The 19,434-nt window shown below is 42.1% G+C and overlaps 1 protein-coding gene across 2 annotated transcripts in view; it reads right to left on the bottom strand.

Annotated features, from left to right (window-relative positions):
- Window positions 1-19,434, bottom strand: part of fcho1 (FCH and mu domain containing endocytic adaptor 1) — a 57,895-nt gene that overhangs the window by 24,224 nt on the left and 14,237 nt on the right. The window contains exon 2 of one of the 2 annotated variants that reach the window (XM_015970929.3): window positions 17,731-17,781. In XM_015970929.3, coding sequence (XP_015826415.3) covers window positions 17,731-17,757 — 27 coding nt within the window. In that variant the 5' untranslated portion in view covers window positions 17,758-17,781. Of the gene's footprint in view, window positions 1-6,441; window positions 6,581-17,730; window positions 17,782-19,434 lie in introns of those variants that run through there. The other variant, XM_054752158.2, reaches the window with a different exon arrangement.

The raw sequence follows: 19,434 nt of genomic DNA on the forward strand, positions 1-19,434 counted from the left end.
TACATAAACTTACGCCTGTTTTTACATAACTCACTAGAATCCAAGTAAGTACAGCTGACAAAGCAGTGCTGTTCCTAAGAGGGTGTGTCGGCACTTCAGCTTCACCACAATTTTCGGTGAACAGGTGACTGGGCTCCATGTTCAGACACAAACACAGCCAGCTGCCTGTCAGGACCTAAAAATACCCCATTTGAGGAGAAAAGACCCTCTTCCCAGGTACCAGGGAAATGGCTGAAATGCCCAAGAAAGATTGGTGCACACACGTATACTTACACACTGCCCCAAAAGTAAGCAAGCAAAGCAGAACTAGATATGCAGGCTGAGCACTTGCCCCTGCGTAGAATAGTGAAAACTCAGAGAAACCTCATAAATATTGAAGGATTCTAATGCTTCAACTCTGACAACCTTTTATACAGAATAATTTTATTCATACAATAAGAAAAGAAAAATATCTTGATGAATTGCATTTTAGGATGCATGAGAATATTGATGCAGGGAACTATTACAGTATTTAGTGCTGCAATACTGGATCATTATTTATAAGTAGTGTATTGATTTTTATTTTATCAGAATTTACATGCAAACATTTACAGTATTTGTTTTGTATGGTGCAATTAAAACTCCAACTGATTGTTAACAGCAATTTTTACTGCCTTCATTTTGACTTAATATCTTGAGAAAGCACCTGATGTTTCCTGTCTGGAGTTTTCCAATTAGGTTCGGTCTTAATAAATGTAAATATCGTCAGGATTTTAGTATCACAGTTAATCGTACCATTGTCATTGAACAGAAATCCACTAATAAAACTAAATTAATTTCAATGATATCTGCAATTAAAAACTCACTTTTCTCCACTAAACAGAATATATTTGAGTTTGTTTGAAATGTAAAGTTGGTTCTTTGAGCTTGTGGAAAGCAATTACAATTGTTTATTAATAATTAAAGCATGAATTTAAGTAAAGTATCCTACAGTTTAATCTTCTAAACTAGATTTCCATAAAAAAAAACATGATGCTTGGGTAAATACTTGCATATTTTGGAGAAAATTTGATTAGATGTTTAAAGGGAAAGTTCACCTAAAACATGAATATACGCAAGCCTTTATAAGGACATTTGACCTTTACAACCCCTTGGTCTAACCCTGACATAAATCTTGTCTGAGCCTGAAACTTTAAACCAAGTCTAAAGGCTCAAATGGACCTTTAGAAGTTTATTAAAGTCAGAGTAGAACAATATGACCTTTCAAAATGTATTAAAACTGTAACAAGTTTAAACTCTCCAATTATATTTAAAACTTTGTGCTAAGCCACAAGTAAATGTTTTTCCCCAGATACATTAAAGTTAAAATCTTTAAACAAAATGTGTGTGTGTGTGTGTGTGTGTGTGTGTGTGTGTGTGTGTGTGTGTGTGTGTGCAGGTCCCTCTCAAAAAATTTGCATATTGTGATAAAGTTCATTATTGTCTGTAATGTACTGATAAACATTAGACTTTAATATATATTAGATTCATTACACACAACTGAAGTAGTTCAAGCCTTTTATTGTTTCTAATGTTGATGATTTTGGCATACAGCTCATGAAAACCCAAAATTCCTATCTCAAAAAATTTGCATATCATGAAAAGGTTCTCTAAACGAGCTATTAGCCTAACCATCTGAATCAACTAATTAACTCTAAACACCTGCAAAAGATTCCTGAGGATTTTAAAACCTCCCAGCCTGGTTCATTACTCAAAACCGCAATCATGGGTAAGACTGCCGACCTGACTGCTGTCCAGAAGACCATCACTGACACCCTCAAGCAAGAGGGTAAGACACAGAAAGACATTTCTGAACGAATAAGCTGTTCCCAGAGTGCTGTATCATGGCACCTCAGTGGGAAGTCTGTGGGAAGGAAAAAATGTGGCAGAAAACGCTGCACAATGAGAAGATGTGACCGGACCTTGAGGAAGATTGTGGAGAAGGACCGATTCCAGACCTTGGGGGACCTGCGGAAGTAGTGGACCAAGTCTGGAGTAGAAACATCCAGAGCCACCGTGTACAGGCGTGTGCAGGAAATGGGCTACATGTGCCGCATTCCCCAGGCCAAGCCACTGTTGAACCAGAAACAGCGGCAGAAGCGCCTGACCTGGGTTACAGAGAAGCAGCACTGGACTGTTGCTCAGTGGTCCAAGGTACTTTTCTCAGATGAAAGCAAATTTTGCATGTCATTCGGAAATGAAGGTGCCAGAGTCTGGAGGAAGACTGGGCAGAGGGAAATGCCAAAATGCCTGAAGTCCAGTGTCAAATACTCACAGTCAGTGATGGTCTGGGGTGCCATGTCAGCTGCTGGTGTTGGTCCACTGTGTTTTATCAAGGGCAGGGTCAATGCAGCTAGCTATCAGGAGATTTTGGAGCACTTCATGCTTCCATCTGCTGAAAAGCTTTATGGAGCTGAAGATTTCATTTTTCAGCACGACCTGGCACCTGCTCACAGTGCCAAAACCACTGGTAAATGGTTCACTGACCATGGTATTACTGTGCTCAATTGGCCTGCCAACTCTCCTGACCTGAACCCCATTGAGAATCTGTGGGATATTGTGAAGAGAAAGTTGAGAGACGCAAGACCCAAAACTCTGGATGAGCTTAAGGCCGCTATCGAAGCATCCTGGCCTCCATAACACCTCAGCAGTGCCACAGGCTGATTGCCTCCATGCCACATCGCATTAAAGCAGTCACTTCCACGAAAGGATTCCCGACCAAGTATTGAGTGCATAACTGAACAGAATTATTTGAAGGTTGACTTTTTTTGTATTAAAAACACTTTTCTTTTATGGGTCGGATAAAATATGCTAATTTTTTTAGATAAGAATTTGGGGTTTTCATGAGCTGTACGCCAAAATCATCAATATTAGAAACAATAAAAGGCTTGAACTACTTCAGTTGTGTGGAATGAATCTAATATATATGAAAGTCTAATGTTTATCAGAACTTTACAGAAAATAATGAACTTTATCACAATAAGCTAATTCAGTGTTATAAATGCCATTTATAAACAGGTGCAGGGTCATGTCATTATCAAGAGTCTTCTATATTTGAAACGGCTGAACAATAACTCTCTCAAGGTTCTTTTTTCCTTTCAGATGGTTGATACCTTCAGTGGAAATTTAACCCTGCTAAAGAAAAGTGAGCCGTCAGGTTAAGCTTGTAACACCCCCCCCCCACCCCCCACCCCCCGCACACACACCTGCCCTTCCATAGAAAAACACAGCACCTGTCCACCATTGCTTGTCGTCTGCAGACAAAGACGGCCTTTCTGTTACAAAGCTCAAAGAGTTTTGCAGAGTGTCTGATTACTCGGTGTGAAGGTTTGAGAGCCATGTGAAAACTAAAAAACCCAAAAATTTCCACAAGAAATATCTGCAATTTTAATATAATAGCTTTTCTACAACTCCGCAAATTATTTTTTTAAATCCCAAATTTTTGTTGTGTGAGCATCTTAACAAGTTGCTAAAATAACTGCACCATAACGATAAAGAACAGTATCAAAATGCAGACATGCTACAATTGGTACAAATGGTCTGATCGAACTAAAGTATCATGGACATGTGAAAGAACAGCTTGAGGAATGAGTCAAGATTTTTAAGAAGTTTGTTCAGTAGAAGGAGTTACCGCTCATCTGGGTGAGGTGCTGGATCAAAAGTAGAATTCAAAAAGATCAGAATCCGCACACTTCAGTCTGCGATGTGAGAGCTGTATTTGTTGAGCTTGTGGTCAGAGACCTTCATTAGGAGTTGTCTGACCGAAAGTTCGACAAATAAAGCTCTCGCATCGCAGATTGAAGTGTGCAGATTCTGATCTTTAAGAAGTGTGTTCAGAAAAGTTTTTACACACCATTTTCAGTAAATCTAACAATCTGATCGTACATTACACAGGTACCAGAAATGACTGACTGCTCCCTGAGCTAAAGTTCTTTATGTCTGATATATGCAAACCCCCATACTTTCCCTTCAGCCTGATATCCTTTTCTATCAATTAGGTTGACCATTTTGGTCATGCAAGATTGAGTTCATTACCATGACAATGAGGCAAACAATGGGAGTGGAGAAACCAAGGAAAGTTGGGGGGGGGGTACGTGGAAGTGTAAAAACACTGGTGGACAAGTTTCTCACTAAAACTCAGAGTGGATGATTGAGATCAGTGTTGCCAACTGTTTTTGACTGAGTGACTGAGAGTAGCTGAAGTTCCCCCCAAAAGTAAATATATATATATATATATATATATATATATATATATATATATATATATATATATATATATATATTTAAACAAATATGGTCAGCAGTCACAACTCTGTGAGATACTGGGTTTAGTGTTTTTGTGGGATGTAACTAGTGACTATAGCCTGTGATAATTTGGCATCCAACCCGACAAGAGTATTGCCGACTTCTCTAAAAACTCTTCCTCCAACACAGGGAACTAATTTATTTATTTATTTTTTGAAAAATTGAGCCAAATATTTCATCCTGATGGCTTTCATGCAGAATTAAATCACAATAATTTTTTTATTGAGACACAAGAGGGCTACTCAAACCCACATTGCATTTGATCAGAATGCCAGATCATGTATTTGGCTGATATTCAGGCTGCTGTCAAAGGTAAGCTGTATATTTCCCAAACCTCAGCCTCAGACAGCATCATGAAGCCAAACTGTCTGCCAGAGCTGCTGTGAGTTTTGCTGACTCACACAAACTTTTTTTCCTGCTTACTGGGCAGGTTGTGTAGAATGAGCATCCCAAAGAAGAGCACAGTCAGTATTATAAGGATCAGGTAGCTTACATCCCTGCAGTGCAGATGGACAGATTGTTGAGCTCTATTAAAGTAGAAACTGACATATATTTCAAGTCTGAAATCTATTTCCATCTATAGTCTTGAATAAGAAAAAGAAAATAAACTGTACTTGTATAGACATAACTATTTTTGTAGTCCATAAACACAGCACATTAAAATTAAAATGAAGATTAAAGTACTGAATCTGATTTAACAGTGCAGGATGCAAAAATGAAGTAAGAATGATATCCTGTGGTGACTGCAGTCCTTTTTCGAAGCACACGAGTGACTTTGATGACTGTTGCGAGCAGTGTTGTTTTTGGTGGGAATCTTCATTTTAGTCTTAGTCAGTTCTATTTTTATTATTTTTTTCATTTAGTTTTACAAATAGTCTAACAAATTATTTTAGTTGTGAGACATGTACTCTGTGTAGGAGCCATCATATTTCTTGGGTGAGTTGATTACTGGGTTTCCATTCTTATCTCCCCTTTTGTTTTCATGGTGACGCAATAAGGGTCACATGGGTGTGGGCAGTCTGAATTAAAAGGAGCAGTCAATCTGTCACTGGGTGATTTTGACATTTAGATAAGGGATGAGCAGCTGTAGTTTTTGCTGACCGCAAATGTTCAGTTAATCACATCACAATTCACTTTGTTTTACTTCATTTATAGTCATGTTATGTTTAAGGATTTGACCAGAATTCAGAGTCACCTGTTGTTACGTCCCCTATTCAGTGGGGCCTGTAAGTGCTTGTGGTTATTATTGTATTTCATTTTTTTTATGGCATACTCCTTGTGGAGCGGCATAGCGGAAGAAACCTGTCGGCGCGTGAGAACCAGGAAGAGTGTCTCGTCTCCATGGCGACGTCGGGGATTCCCTCAAAATGAACTTGTGGCAGTGTCGTCATCCAGGAACCCTGGTCGAAGCGCGGAGAGTCCAGCTGCATGAGATGAGGACTGATTATGTCAGCTGTGCCGGAGAGGATAAAGATGACGCGGGATCAGCTGTTCGAGGAGCAACTCTTACCCATGGGTTGTCTCCCTGCTCCTCACTCCCGTTGAGTTCCGTGTCCGATTGTAATCGAATAGTGTGCGTGTTTTAGAGGTCCTACGCTAGACAGACGGTGGTTATAGTTTCGTTTATTTGATTTGTTTATCTAGATCCAGAGGTGTAGAACACCAGCCTTTAATTTGTAAAGTTTTAGAGGTTCCAGCTAAACCAGAAAGCTTGGTATATTTTGTTGTATTTTATTCCTGGGGCTGGTTCCCCAGCCCTTTTTCCCTTTGTGTAACTGGTATTATCCTGTGAGGCGGTTATAGTCCCTCCTTTTATGTTATTAAAAGATATTGTTATTTAACAGCCCTATGACTCCTCCCACTCCTTTTACCTTCATTTAATTACCTGTGCCCGGATCCTAAACTGGAGCCGTAACAAAGTGGGGGCTCGTCCTGATCTGTCGGTTACATATAACAGTTACCCTCAGTAACAAAGTGGGGTTTCGTTGTGGGGTTGTTTGTAATAATTTCTTTTTTGTGATCATGTCTAGCTTCGACGTGGAAACCTTCATGAGGGCGCCTTCACGTGGACAACTGGAAGAGTGTCGTAAGCAAGATTTATTAGAAGTAGCTGCTTACTTGGGTCTCACTGGGGTTCAGCACATGCTGAAGAACGCCCTGAAGGAGGAGGTTCTGTCTGTGATGGAGCGGAGGAAGCTGCTGTCACCCCTGAGTGATCTTGCTGTCTTGCCTTTTCAGAGTGAGGACCATGTTGAAGGTAAAGAGGAGGACATTGCTGAGGCGTGTGGTGCGACAGAGGATGCGGCCGACGGGATGAGGGCCCCTGAAAGGGGTGAGGACCGTCACTCTCCTCCACCAACTCTCCCACGATTTGACCCGGATTCTCCAGGTTCGAGGAGCGATTCTCTTGACCACGCCCGCTTTCAATATCGTTTGGCTCGCCTGAAGCAGGAGGCAGAGAATAAACAACGTGAAAGAGACTTCGAAATGAGGAAATTGGAACTTGAGGCAGACACCAGAATAAAGCTGAAACGACTGGAGCTGGAGGTTCAGGCGCAGCTGCCGAGCAGAAGAGCTGATCAGACGACTAAAGGGCTGACGACTGCTGCAGACCAGATTGACGTCGGGAAGTGCATGATGCTGATGCCACCTTTCCGTGAGGCCGAAGTGGACAGCTACTTCGCCGCGTTTGAGCGCATTGCTACTTCACTCAGTTGGCCGCAGGAAGTGTGGACTCTGCTGTTACAATGCAAACTGACAGGCAAGGCTCAAGAGGTAATGTCAGCTTTGTCTGTGCATGATTTTTCTGACTATGACCGTGTAAAAGAAGCAGTTTTGCAGGCATATGAGCTGGTTCCTGAAGCCTATCGGCAAAAGTTCAGATCTCTTAGGAAACGGGACGAGGAGCAGACATATGTAGAATTTTCCAGAGAGAAAAGCATTTTGTTTGATAAATGGGTTATGGCGTCAAAAGTGATTAGTCTGACTGAGTTACGAGAGCTTGTTTTACTGGAAGAGTTCAAAAGGTGTCTTCCAGAGAAGATTGTTCTGTATTTAAACGAACAAAAGGTACATACCTTATCTGCTGCTGCAGTTTTGGCAGATGAGTTTATGCTGACTCATCGTATAAAGATTGAGAACAGGCCTACCAATGTAAAACCCCAGGACGTCAGACAGAGGACGCCCGGAGTGAGCAGTGGAAATTCACAGCCACGATGTTTCTATTGTCATAAGTTGGGTCACATTGTGAAGAACTGTCTAATCTTAAAGAGTAAGAAAGATGTATCCCAGAGAGAAGTTGGTTTTATTGCAGAAACTGCATTCAAGGGGCATGTGCAAAGCAGAGATAGGGGATTTGATCCGTTTGTGTTCAAAGGCACAGTCCATGTGGGTGAGAATGACTCAGACTCAGTGCAAATTGAAATACTGAGGGACACAGGAGCCTCGCAGACACTGATTTTAGAGTCTGTGCTTCCTTTTAATGTTTCCAGTTGTACAAATGTTTCAGTACTTTTGAGAGGTTTGTCCTCTGATGTTATTTCGTGTCCTGTGCATGAGGTCAATTTGAAGAGTGAACTGGTCACAGGAAAGTTTAAAGTGGCTGTATGCAAGACGTTGCCTGTGGCCGGGGTCCACATGTTGCTAGGAAATGACATTGCAGGGGGCGCTGTAATTCCTGTCCCACAAGTCATAACCCAACCTCAGACCTTAACTTGTGTAAATCCACCCCCCGGTATCTCCCCCTCATGTGTTGTCACAAGAGCAGGGGCAGTTAAAAGCGGTGATGATCTCATGAATGTATCCTCTTTGTTTGAAGAAGCAGACTTCAGTTCTCCCCTACATGAACTGTCTGAAGAAAGCGGTTCAGTAGAAACCGAAGTACAAGACATTAAAGATAGTCCAACCAAACGTGTAGTTTCTCGCTCGACCTTGAGATTGGAGCAGAAAAATGACAAAACACTAAGCAAATGTTTTGAGGCTGTGGCTAACACAGATGACACGTCCTCTGGTTACTATGTGGAGAATGATCTCTTAATGAGACGGTGGGTAAATCCAAAACAGTTAACTTCCCCAAGTGTTAGTGTTAACCAGATTGTAATTCCGGAATGTTACAGACATCAAGTTCTTGCTCTAGCGCATGAAAGTCGTTGGTCGGGTCATTTGGGGATATGTAAAACTTATCAGGCTCTCCTTGATCACTTCTTTTGGCCTGGTATGAAGAAGGATGTTGCTCGATTTTGTATGACATGTCATACATGTCAAATGGTGGGAAAGCCAAACCAACCTTTAAAGCCAATCCCTTTAACTCCAATTCCCGTAATAGGGAACCCGTTTGACCACATAATAGTTGACTGTGTTGGTCCGTTGCCTCGTACCAAGTCTGGAAAAAAGTACTTGTTAACTATAATGTGTACCGCTAGCCGATTCCCTGAAGCAATACCGCTGGCCTCCATTACAACTAAATCAGTTATCAGAACTCTAACTAATTTCTTTTCACTCTTTGGCCTTCCGAGAGTGTTACAGACAGACCAAGGCTCTAACTTTAAATCTGAGCTATTTAAAAAGGTGACCCAAACATTAGGGATCCAGCATGTAATGTCTTCAGCCTACCATCCAGAGTCGCAGGGAGTGTTAGAAAGGTGGCACCAAACCTTAAAGAGCATGTTGCGAAAGTACTGTTACAGTTCAAAAGAACAGTGGGGTGAAGGTTTACCTTTCCTACTGTTTGCGTCAAGAGAAGCCTCACAAGAATCATTGGGATTCAGTCCGTCTCAGCTGGTTTTTGGTCACTCACCTAGAGGTCCGTTGCAAGCGTTGAAGGAAAATTTCTTGCAAACCGAGAGTGCAAAGAAGGTGAATGTCAACAAATATGTTAAGTCCTTCAGATCACGACTGCATTTGGCCAATGAAGTGGCTCGTAAACACTTGCAGGAGGCACAGGTAAACATGAAAGCTCACTTTGATAAAAAGGCAAGTTTGCGGGAGTTTCAACCAGGTGACCAGGTATTAATGTTAAAGCCTGTCACTGGAGACTCATTGTCGGTACGTTTTGACGGTCCATTTGTGGTTAGTGGTAAAGTAAGCGAGAACACTTACAAGATAAATACTCCTGGTAGAAAGCACTCTGTTAGGGTTTGTCATGGCAACCTCTTGAAACCTTATCTTTCTCCAACTCAGGAGGTGTCCGGAGAGTTACCAGTGTGCGCAGCTGTTTCCCCCCCGGCCATCGAACCTCAGGAAGAGTTAAGACAAAGTTCCATTGGGGTCGTGAGTCCCCGATTGAAGAACTCACAGGCGTTGCTTGCTCTAGATGATAAGTTATCGCATTTACCACCGGAACAGCGGGGTGATATACTAGCGTTAATAAATGCTAATTTGGATTTATTTTCGGACACTCCAACAGTAACTAATGTATGCCAACACGAAATTACACTATTAACGAACACCCCTATTAAACAGCATCCGTACAGGGCCAGTCCTGAGAAACGTGCCTTAATGAAACAAGAAACTGATTACCTGTTGCAAAATGAATTAGCTGTCCCCAGTTATAGTTCATGGAGTTCGCCTTGTTTGATTGAGAAAAAACCTGACGGCTCACCTAGACTTATTACAGATTACAGGAAAATAAATGCTGTAACAGTTGCCGATTCTTATCCGCTCCCACGTATTGATGACTGTATCGACAGAGTGGGTATGTCTAGTTTTGTGACCAAGATTAACCTGTTAAAAGGCTACTGGCAAGTCCCGTTAAGTAAAAGGGCTTCGGATGTCTCTGCGTTTGTTACCCCTGATGAGTTCCTCCAATACAATGTCATGCCATTTGGGATGAAGAATGCGCCTGCGACCTTCCAAAGGTTAATTAACATGATAACTTCTAACCTTGTGAACTGTAGTGCTTATTTGGATGACATTGTTGTCCATGCGGCATCATGGACTGAACATGTCACAACCCTTACAGAGTTGTTCAACCGCTTGAAAGCTGCACGTTTAACCATTAACCTTTCTAAATGTGAGTTTGTAAAGGCGACGATCTCATATTTAGGTAAAGAAGTCGGGCACGGTAGGGTTTGTATGCTGAAGGACAAAACCCAGGCTATCATGGATTTCCCTGACCCTAGAAACAGAAGAGAGTTGAGACGTTTTTTAGGAATGGCTGGTTATTACCGCTGTTTTTGTCAGAACTTTGCATCTGTGGTAGCCCCGTTAACAGATCTATTGAGTACCAAGGTCCCTTTTATGTGGAGCAAAGAGGCCCAGCATGCATTCACGTCCTGTAAGTCATTATTAACCAGTGCACCCATTCTAAAAGCTCCCGACTTGTCTAAACCTTTCTCTCTAGAAGTTGATGCCAGCCAGGTTGGAGCCGGAGCTGTTCTTCTCCAGGCTGATGATGACTTAATAGATCATCCAGTCGCCTATTTCTCAAAGAAGTTCAGTTCATGCCAAAGCCGTTATTCCACCATTGAAAAAGAAACCCTTGCTTTGATCATGGCATTGCGTCATTTTCATGTCTATGTTGGTTCCAGTGCAAAACTGTTAAGAGTTTATACTGATCATAACCCCTTGACGTTTTTAGATCGCATGTTTAACCAAAATCACAGGCTGATGAGATGGGCTTTGTTGTTGCAGGAGTTTAACCTAGAAATCAACCATAAGGTGGGCGCTGAGAACGTTATTGCTGACTGCTTATCTAGGAGTTGAACGTTCAACAGATAAGTGTGGATGGTGTGAGTAAGTTGTTCTAGGAACAACTTTGTTTGACAGGGGAAGTGTTACGTCCCCTATTCAGTGGGGCCTGTAAGTGCTTGTGGTTATTATTGTATTTCATTTTTTTTATGGCATACTCCTTGTGGAGCGGCATAGCGGAAGAAACCTGTCGGCGCGTGAGAACCAGGAAGAGCGTCTCGTCTCCATGGCGACGTCGGGGATTCCCTCAAAATGAACTTGTGGCAGTGTCGTCATCCAGGAACCCTGGTCGAAGCGCGGAGAGTCCAGCTGCATGAGATGAGGACTGATTATGTCAGCTGTGCCGGAGAGGATAAAGATGACGCGGGATCAGCTGTTCGGGGAGCAACTCTTACCCATGGGTTGTCTCCCTGCTCCTCACTCCCGTTGAGTTCCGTGTCCGATTGTAATCGAATAGTGTGCGTGTTTTAGAGGTCCTACGCTAGACAGACGGTGGTTATAGTTTCGTTTATTTGATTTGTTTATCTAGATCCAGAGGTGTAGAACACCAGCCTTTAATTTGTAAAGTTTTAGAGGTTCCAGCTAAACCAGAAAGCTTGGTATATTTTGTTGTATTTTATTCCTGGGGCTGGTTCCCCAGCCCTTTTTCCCTTTGTGTAACTGGTATTATCCTGTGAGGCGGTTATAGTCCCTCCTTTTATGTTATTAAAAGATATTGTTATTTAACAGCCCTATGACTCCTCCCACTCCTTTTACCTTCATTTAATTACCTGTGCCCGGATCCTAAACTGGAGCCGTAACACCTGTAACAATAAAGATGAACTCTAAACCAAAACGTAACAGCTTATCCAAATGCAAAAAGCTGTTTGTGAAAATGCTAGCAGTAGCTTTACCAACGTTAAGTTCAAGTTACCAAGTTTAAATAAACCAAAAACACCCAGCAAACAGACCAGCACAGAGGAGAGACTGCTACCACGAAAACAGCTCTCCTAATGTCTGAAAGAAGCTCCTTTATGATGGGAGAAACTCTACCGGTGATTTTCTACAGATTTTCTGCGGTAGAGACAAAGCAGCGCATTTGACCCCGGAAGTTTTTGTCCGTTGCCGGGAGACAAAGGCGGGCGAAACAGGAATCTAGTAGCGAATCTACAGGGAGTGCAGAATTATTAGGCAAGTTGTATTTTTGAGGAATAATTTTATTATTGAACAACAACCATGTTCTCAATGAACCCAAAAAACTAATTAATATCAAAGCTGAATGTTTTTGGAAGTAGTTTTTAGTTTTAGCTATTTTAGGGGGATATCTGTGTGTGCAGGTGACTATTACTGTGCATAATTATTAGGCAACTTAACAAAAAACAAATATATACCCATTTCAATTATTTATTTTTTACCAGTGAAACCAATATAACATCTCCACATTCCCAAATATACATTTCTGACATTCAAAAACAACACAAAAACAAATCAGCGACCAATATAGCCACCTTTCTTTGCAAGGACCCTCAAAAGCCTGCCATCCATGGATTCTGTCAGTGTTCTGATCTGTTCACCATCAACATTGCGTGCAGCAGCAACCACAGCCTCCCAGACACTGTTCAGAGAGGTGTACCGTTTTCCCTACTTGTAAATCTCACATTTGATGATGGACCACAGGTTCTCAATGGGGTTCAGATCAGGTGAACAAGGAGGCCATGTCATTAGTTTTTCTTCTTATATACCCTTTCTTGCCAGCCACGCTGTGGAGTACTTGGACGCGTGTGATGGAGCATTGTCCTGCATGAAAATCATGTTTTTCTTGAAGGATGCAGACTTCTTCCTGTACCACTGCTTGAAGAAGGTGTCTTCCAGAAACTGGCAGTAGGACTGGGAGTTGAGCTTGACTCCATCCTCAACCCGAAAAGGCCCCACAAGCTCATCTTTGATGATACCAGCCCAAACCAGTACTCCACCTCCACCTTGCTGGCGTCGGAGTCGGACTGGAGCTCTCTGCCCTTTACCAATCCAGCCACGGGCTCATCCATCTGGCCCATCAAGACTCACTCTCATTTCATCAGTCCATAAAACCTTAGAAAAATCAGTCTTGAGATATTTCTTGGCCCAGTCTTGACGTTTCAGCTTGTGTGTCTTGTTCAGTGGTGGTCGTCTTTCAGCCTTTCTTACCTTGGCCATGTCTCTGAGTATTGCACACCTTGTGCTTTTGGGCACTCCAGTGATGTTGCAGCTCTGAAATATGGCCAAACTGGTGGCAAGTGGCATCTTGGCAGCTGCACACTTGACTTTTCTCAGTTTATGGGCAGTTATTTTGCGCCTTGGTTTGTCCACACGCTTCTTGCGACCCTGTTGACTATTTTGAATGAAACGCTTGATTGTTCGATGATCACGCCTCAGAAGCTTTGCAATTTTAAGACTGCTGCATCCCTCTGCAAGATATCTCACGAATTTTGACTTTTCTGAGCCTGTCAAGTCCTTCTTTTGACCCATTTTGCAAAAGGAAAGGAAGTTGCCTAATAATTATGCACACCTGATATAGGGTGTTGATGTCATTAGACCACACCCCTTCTCATTACAGAGATGCACATCACCTAATATGCTTAATTGGTAGTAGGCTTTCCAGCCTATACAGCTTGGAGTAAGACAGCATGCATGAAGAGGATGATGTGGACAAAATACTCATTTGTCTAATAATTCTGCCCTCCCTGTAGTAGCAGACGGGCATTGTTCCGGGTCTTTGGTATTTGGCTGAGATGTTAGTGGAGGCAGAGAGCAGGGCGAACTAGAGAAAAAAACAGGCAGATTTCTCCTCTATTTACAAACTTCTGGGGATGTAACAAATGGGCGTGGTGCGTCAACTACCGGATCTTACATCAACACATTTTTAGAATCGAGCCGTTGATATCAACACTTTGCTACAGCTCTACTCTGAAGTGATGGAACACCTTTGGCGGCTGTTAGTTGTGGTGTTATCAGTTTAATTTTAAAGCATTTGAGAACGAGAGTGAAACGAGGTCATCTAGTGGGGACACTAGGTATTACAAGGCAAACCAGGAAGTTAGTCAAACGTGCTCTGGTCAAAGCCATACTGCCTTTCTTTTCAGTTAAGCGTAAAACAGCATCGTCTGTAAGTAGTATGCATTTCTTCTGTTTAATTATGTTAGTTTAAGACTGCATTCTACATTTTGTGTTGAATTTGTCATCTTTTAACTTCCTGTAAAGTGATTGGGCTTCTGTATTTTATGTTTTTCAGTTTTACACGTACCTCATTAAACCCTGCTAAAAGAAACTTTGGAGTGCTTCTTGCAGTCGAATGAAGGAGTGTTTAGCTACCCGCATAGCTGAGTTATTGTCAACTGAAACAGTGCTCAGCAAGTGCAACAGTGCTCCGCCCCCAAGCTTATCCTGCTACCCTGTGTCAGATAATTTTGCTCCTCCTCCCATACATACTGTGGAGAGGACAGAAGATAATGTTAAACAGTCTGTCTCCATGCCTAATCTGGTTAAAGAAGATGTTAAAAAGAGCCATTCTTCACCACTGAACCAAGCACAAACTTTACCTGTAAGCCCAGAAAACAACACAATGGATCTGGCAAGGTTTTTAGCTCGGAGCCAAGTCATAACTGCAGGTCTAACTAAATCTGATGATACTCCAGAACATTACCAAGCCTGGCGAGCTTCATTCATCAATGTTATGAATTCACTTAGACTGACACCTAGTGAGGAAATGGATCTGATGGTGAAGTGACTTGGTAGAGTCAAGAGAGCATGCAGTGAGGATAAGGGCAGTCAATGCACACCAGCCCATGATAGGGTTAAAAGCAATATGGTCAAGACTTGACAAAATGTACGGCTCCCTGAAGCAATTCAAAATGCCCTCTTCTCCAGAGTTGAAGCCTTTCCAAAATTCAGTCCAAGGACACTCACAAGCTTCAGGAGCTTGCCGATCTCCTTCAAGAGCTGGAGATAGCAAAACAGGATGATCGGTTACGCGGGTTGGCATATTTGGATACGTCAAGGGGCGTACAACCAATTGTGGAGAAGTTACCATACCAACTTCAGGAGCGTTGGATGTCCCAAGGCTCCAAATGTAAAACAGAGTATGAAGTGTTCTTTCTACCATTTTCCTTCTTCAAAGAGTTTGTACGCAGAGAAACTGAAATAAGGAACGATCCTAGTTTCAAACTTCTTCCACTAATGAGCACCACGCAGGGGAAAGAAAGGTCCGGAACACTCAGACAACCTGTCGCAGTCAATAAAACAAATTTTGAGCAGGGTAAAACAAGTGGGTTTCCCAAGAAAGAAAACACTGATGAATCCAGAAAAACAATGCCCCATCCATAACAAACCCCATCCTCGGAGTAAATGTAGAGGATTTGTGAAGATGACTCTTGATGATTGCAAAAACCTCCTAAAAGAACATATGATCTGCTATAGGTGTTGTCCTTCGATAAGCCACCAAGCAAAATACTGTCAAGCTCCAATAAAATGTGTGGAATGTGCAAGTAATAGACACATTAGCGCCATGCATCCGGATACCAGTAACTCAGCTCAAGTTTCATCTCAGTCTCCAGCGCACACAGAGGACGGCGGGGAGGGAGAGACAAAAGATGACGTTTCCTCCAACTGCACGAAAGTCTGTGGTTCAGACAGTAGCAGAAAATCATGCTCCAAAATTATTCTGGTTAACGTCTACCCTCATGGCGAGCGCAAAAGAGAATGTATGCTGTTTTAGATGACCAGAGCAATCGCTTTTTGGCCTGAAGCAAATTTTTTGAGATGTTTAATATCAAAGAGGCCACAGTTCCTTACAACATCAAAACTTGTATGGGTTCTACGACGGCATACGGAAGAAGAGTTCATGGTTATGTCATTGAGTCTTTGGACCAGGAAACTTGTTTACAGCTTCAAACGCTGATAGAATGTGACAATGTCCCCAACAACAGAACGGAAATTCCGACGCCAGAAGCTGCTCTTCACCACAGACATCTGAAGGGAATAGCGTCAGACATTCCCCCACTGGATCCTAAGGCAGAGATTCTCATTCTGATCGGAAGAGACCTAATCGCAGCGCACAAGGTGCACAAACAGAGAAATGGTCGGAATAATGAACCGTTTGCACAAAAACTCTACCTTGGTTGGGTAATTGTGGGGGAGGTGTGCGTCAATGGCATTCATGGACCTCCAACTGTGAGCAGCATGAAGACTTGTGTACTTGACTGTGGAAGACCAACTACATTCTCAGAATGTGAGAACAAAATCGGGACAATAATCCAGAGAATGAGGTGGTCGAATGGGAGTCCATATATTTGGAAACAGTCCGTCCCCAGCGATCGCAATTCATGGACTCAGAAGAGCAGTACAGGAGTTAGAGCTATTCTATGGCAGCAAAACAGCCAAACTCGTGGAGACATTTCTACATGGATGATGCTCTGCTGTCATTCACATCTGAAACAGAGGCTATTGAAACAGTCAAACAGCTCCAAGAAATGTTAGCCATTGGTAATCTACGTTTACATAAAATCGCATCTAACAGCGTGAGTGTACGCAATCACTCCCAGTGGAAGACAGAGCTAAGGACATTTAAGACTTGGACTTATTTTCAGATGAGCTACCTGTACAACGTAGTCTAGGGGTCTCATATACACTAATGTCCCGGCCTCGTAGTCAGCGAACTCTAATTTCCCTCTGGGATTAATAAAGTTTTGATTGATTGATTGATTGATTGGTTGATTGATTGATTGATTAGTGGTAAAGGCCAATTTCCACATTGGTTATTGGCCCCAGTCTTCTGGCCAAGTTGAAAGGATGAACCGAGTGGTTTGTCAGTATTTTAAAGAAATATGTGTCGTCTAATCACAGAGACTGGGATGTGAAGCTTCCGTTGGTCCCAATGGCCATACGGGACACTCCTCACGAGTCTACAGGTGTCTCCCTGTTTGAAATGATGAGGGGTAGACGGTTGACCCTGCTGCTTCACCTGCTAGATCAGTCAGTTGAGTCCAGTGCTACTCCGGCTTACACTAACGAGCAGTACTTACAAAACTTGAGGAACCATCTACCTGTAGAGTTTTCTTTTGCACCGATGAATTTGGGGAAATCAGCTGAAGGCAGGACGGCTTACTATGATAAGTTGGACAGGTGTACCCAAAAGTCGTATTCATTTTGAATCTGTCTAATTTATTGTTCTGATTTAAAAAGGATTGCTGCTTTAAGTTCCAGGCTTCAGCTTGTAATGTACTTGTCTTGCTTAACTGATTACTGGCAGCAACAATCATTGTCAACCAAGAAATCACAGTTATTATAATGTAAAAATGTTTGGTTTTAGTTCAACATACACCTGTCTACCTCAGGCCTTTTTAAAGTGAGAGAAGTAGGGCATACCTGAAATAGATGTAGCAGGTGTGTGGGGACAGAAAAGGCAATAGTAAAGACGTGATAAAAAAGTGAGCCGGAGAAAGAGGAGGAAACCCGAATAACCTGAGAAATTTACTACAAGATACACCGAAATTCTGCTTTAAATTATTCTAAGAAACAACATTCTAGTTTGCTTTTTCTTAGACATGTCAATGGAAATATACCAATACTGGCATTTTTATAATCAGAACATATAAAAAAGAACAACAATATCTTCTGACACCCAATAAATCTGTCCATGAAAACCTCAGTGATTCAGCCACTTTAAGATCTCTTACTGCTAGATGACGATTTCTTTAGGACACTCACCCAGAAGTTGCTCTGAAAGACGGCCATTTTCCCTCAAAGGCAGCCAGCTACCTGTGGACAAAGAAAAATGTTAAATACCAGATTGATGTCAAAACATTTATCTTTCCATCTGAACTCAATCTCTTCCAGTGATGGAGAGAATGACCTTTTGGACATCTACATAAGACTATAAAATAAGTTGTTCTACTGTCTGATTATAAATCTGTCTGAAAGTCTGAGCAAACTGCACTGAAATTCCTGTCTTCATAATAACATCTGAGACCGCTTTAGTGTAGGAAGGGATGTCCTGAGAGAGAAGACAACAGCCTAGCAAATGATTTCGGAGAAGGTAGCAGTGAGGAGGTGTGGCCGTAGGGATATGGGAGCAAACGGGAAAAGGCAAACTGATCAAAGAAACAATGCAGAAGAGACGAGTGTACCCATGGAGGAGAGGAGATAAATGTGAATCTCCAGTCTGATGCTGCATCATCTGCCTAAAACGTCACGTTAGGTAGCTGAAATAATGCAGTTTATCACCTTTCAGAATGAAGTAGGTAAAAGGGTTGTGTTTGTTTGATATGAATTAAAGCTCTTCTTAACAGCAAATCACTCAAATAATGTCCCCATAGACAATAGATGGATACGGTTCAACAGAAAATTGACTTTATGTAAGAATGTGTGTGTAACACTCTTTTCTCTAATGGTTTGGACTCAGCTCTGGCCAGGTGACCTGGCATTAGGCAGCGCGCGCACGCTCACACGCACGCACGCTCACACGCACGCGCGCACACACACACACACACACACACACACACACACACACACACACACACACACACACACACACACACACACTCTTGTATTTGTACCCATGTAAGGCCTTTGCATTGACTTCCATTCATTTTAGTGAGTCCACTATGCCTAACCCAAACCCTAACCAGTGTATTCTTAAAGTTATCAGTAACAATAACTCAATTCACATCTCATCTGTAAACCTCTCCTCTAGGGAGTACTCCGTATTAGGACTGGGTTTTGGTCCTAACAAGGACCATCGGTCGTAAGAAGGTTAGTAAATATATCAAATCCGGTCTTCACAAGGGTACAAATACAAGCACAAGCACACAACCACACACGCACACACACACACACACACACACCTCACACCTTGTTAATTAACTCAGCAGAGGCTCAGAAGACAAAAACTCGCTCGATGAAACCAAGATAGTCCACACAAAGAGGAATACAGAAATGATTCTACATGATAAGTAACTAGAAATGTACCTATATGGTAATATGATCATACCTATTAGTATTCTTTAAGCATTAAGCTGGAAACATATGATGGAAAATGTGAAAATGATTACTAAAAGGTGGGATTTTTATGTGTGAAGAAGCTTGTTGATTAGCCAAAAGTGATGATAGTAACACAAATTTCTGAGAGATGTTTTGCCATCAGCCTTTTCCACACAGTGTCCTCAGCGTGAGACTGTTGAGCCTCAGTGTTATGTTTAAAATGTACACAGCCAAAATATGGGGCTGTAATTTGGGATAGTAGAACAGGAAGTCGCAAAATAAAACTGACGCGCTCATGCGTAAGCACTCATATTCATGGTTTTTTGCAGATGTACATTACAAACCACTGACTTGTAACTGTTCCTATTGTTTGGTTGTCTGAAGAACCAACGATTGGTAAATTGGTATTCTGCGTTTCAGTGCTACAAATTA

This window comes from Nothobranchius furzeri, chromosome 8 (assembly GCF_043380555.1).
Source record: "Nothobranchius furzeri strain GRZ-AD chromosome 8, NfurGRZ-RIMD1, whole genome shotgun sequence".
Taxonomy (NCBI): domain Eukaryota; kingdom Metazoa; phylum Chordata; class Actinopteri; order Cyprinodontiformes; family Nothobranchiidae; genus Nothobranchius; species Nothobranchius furzeri.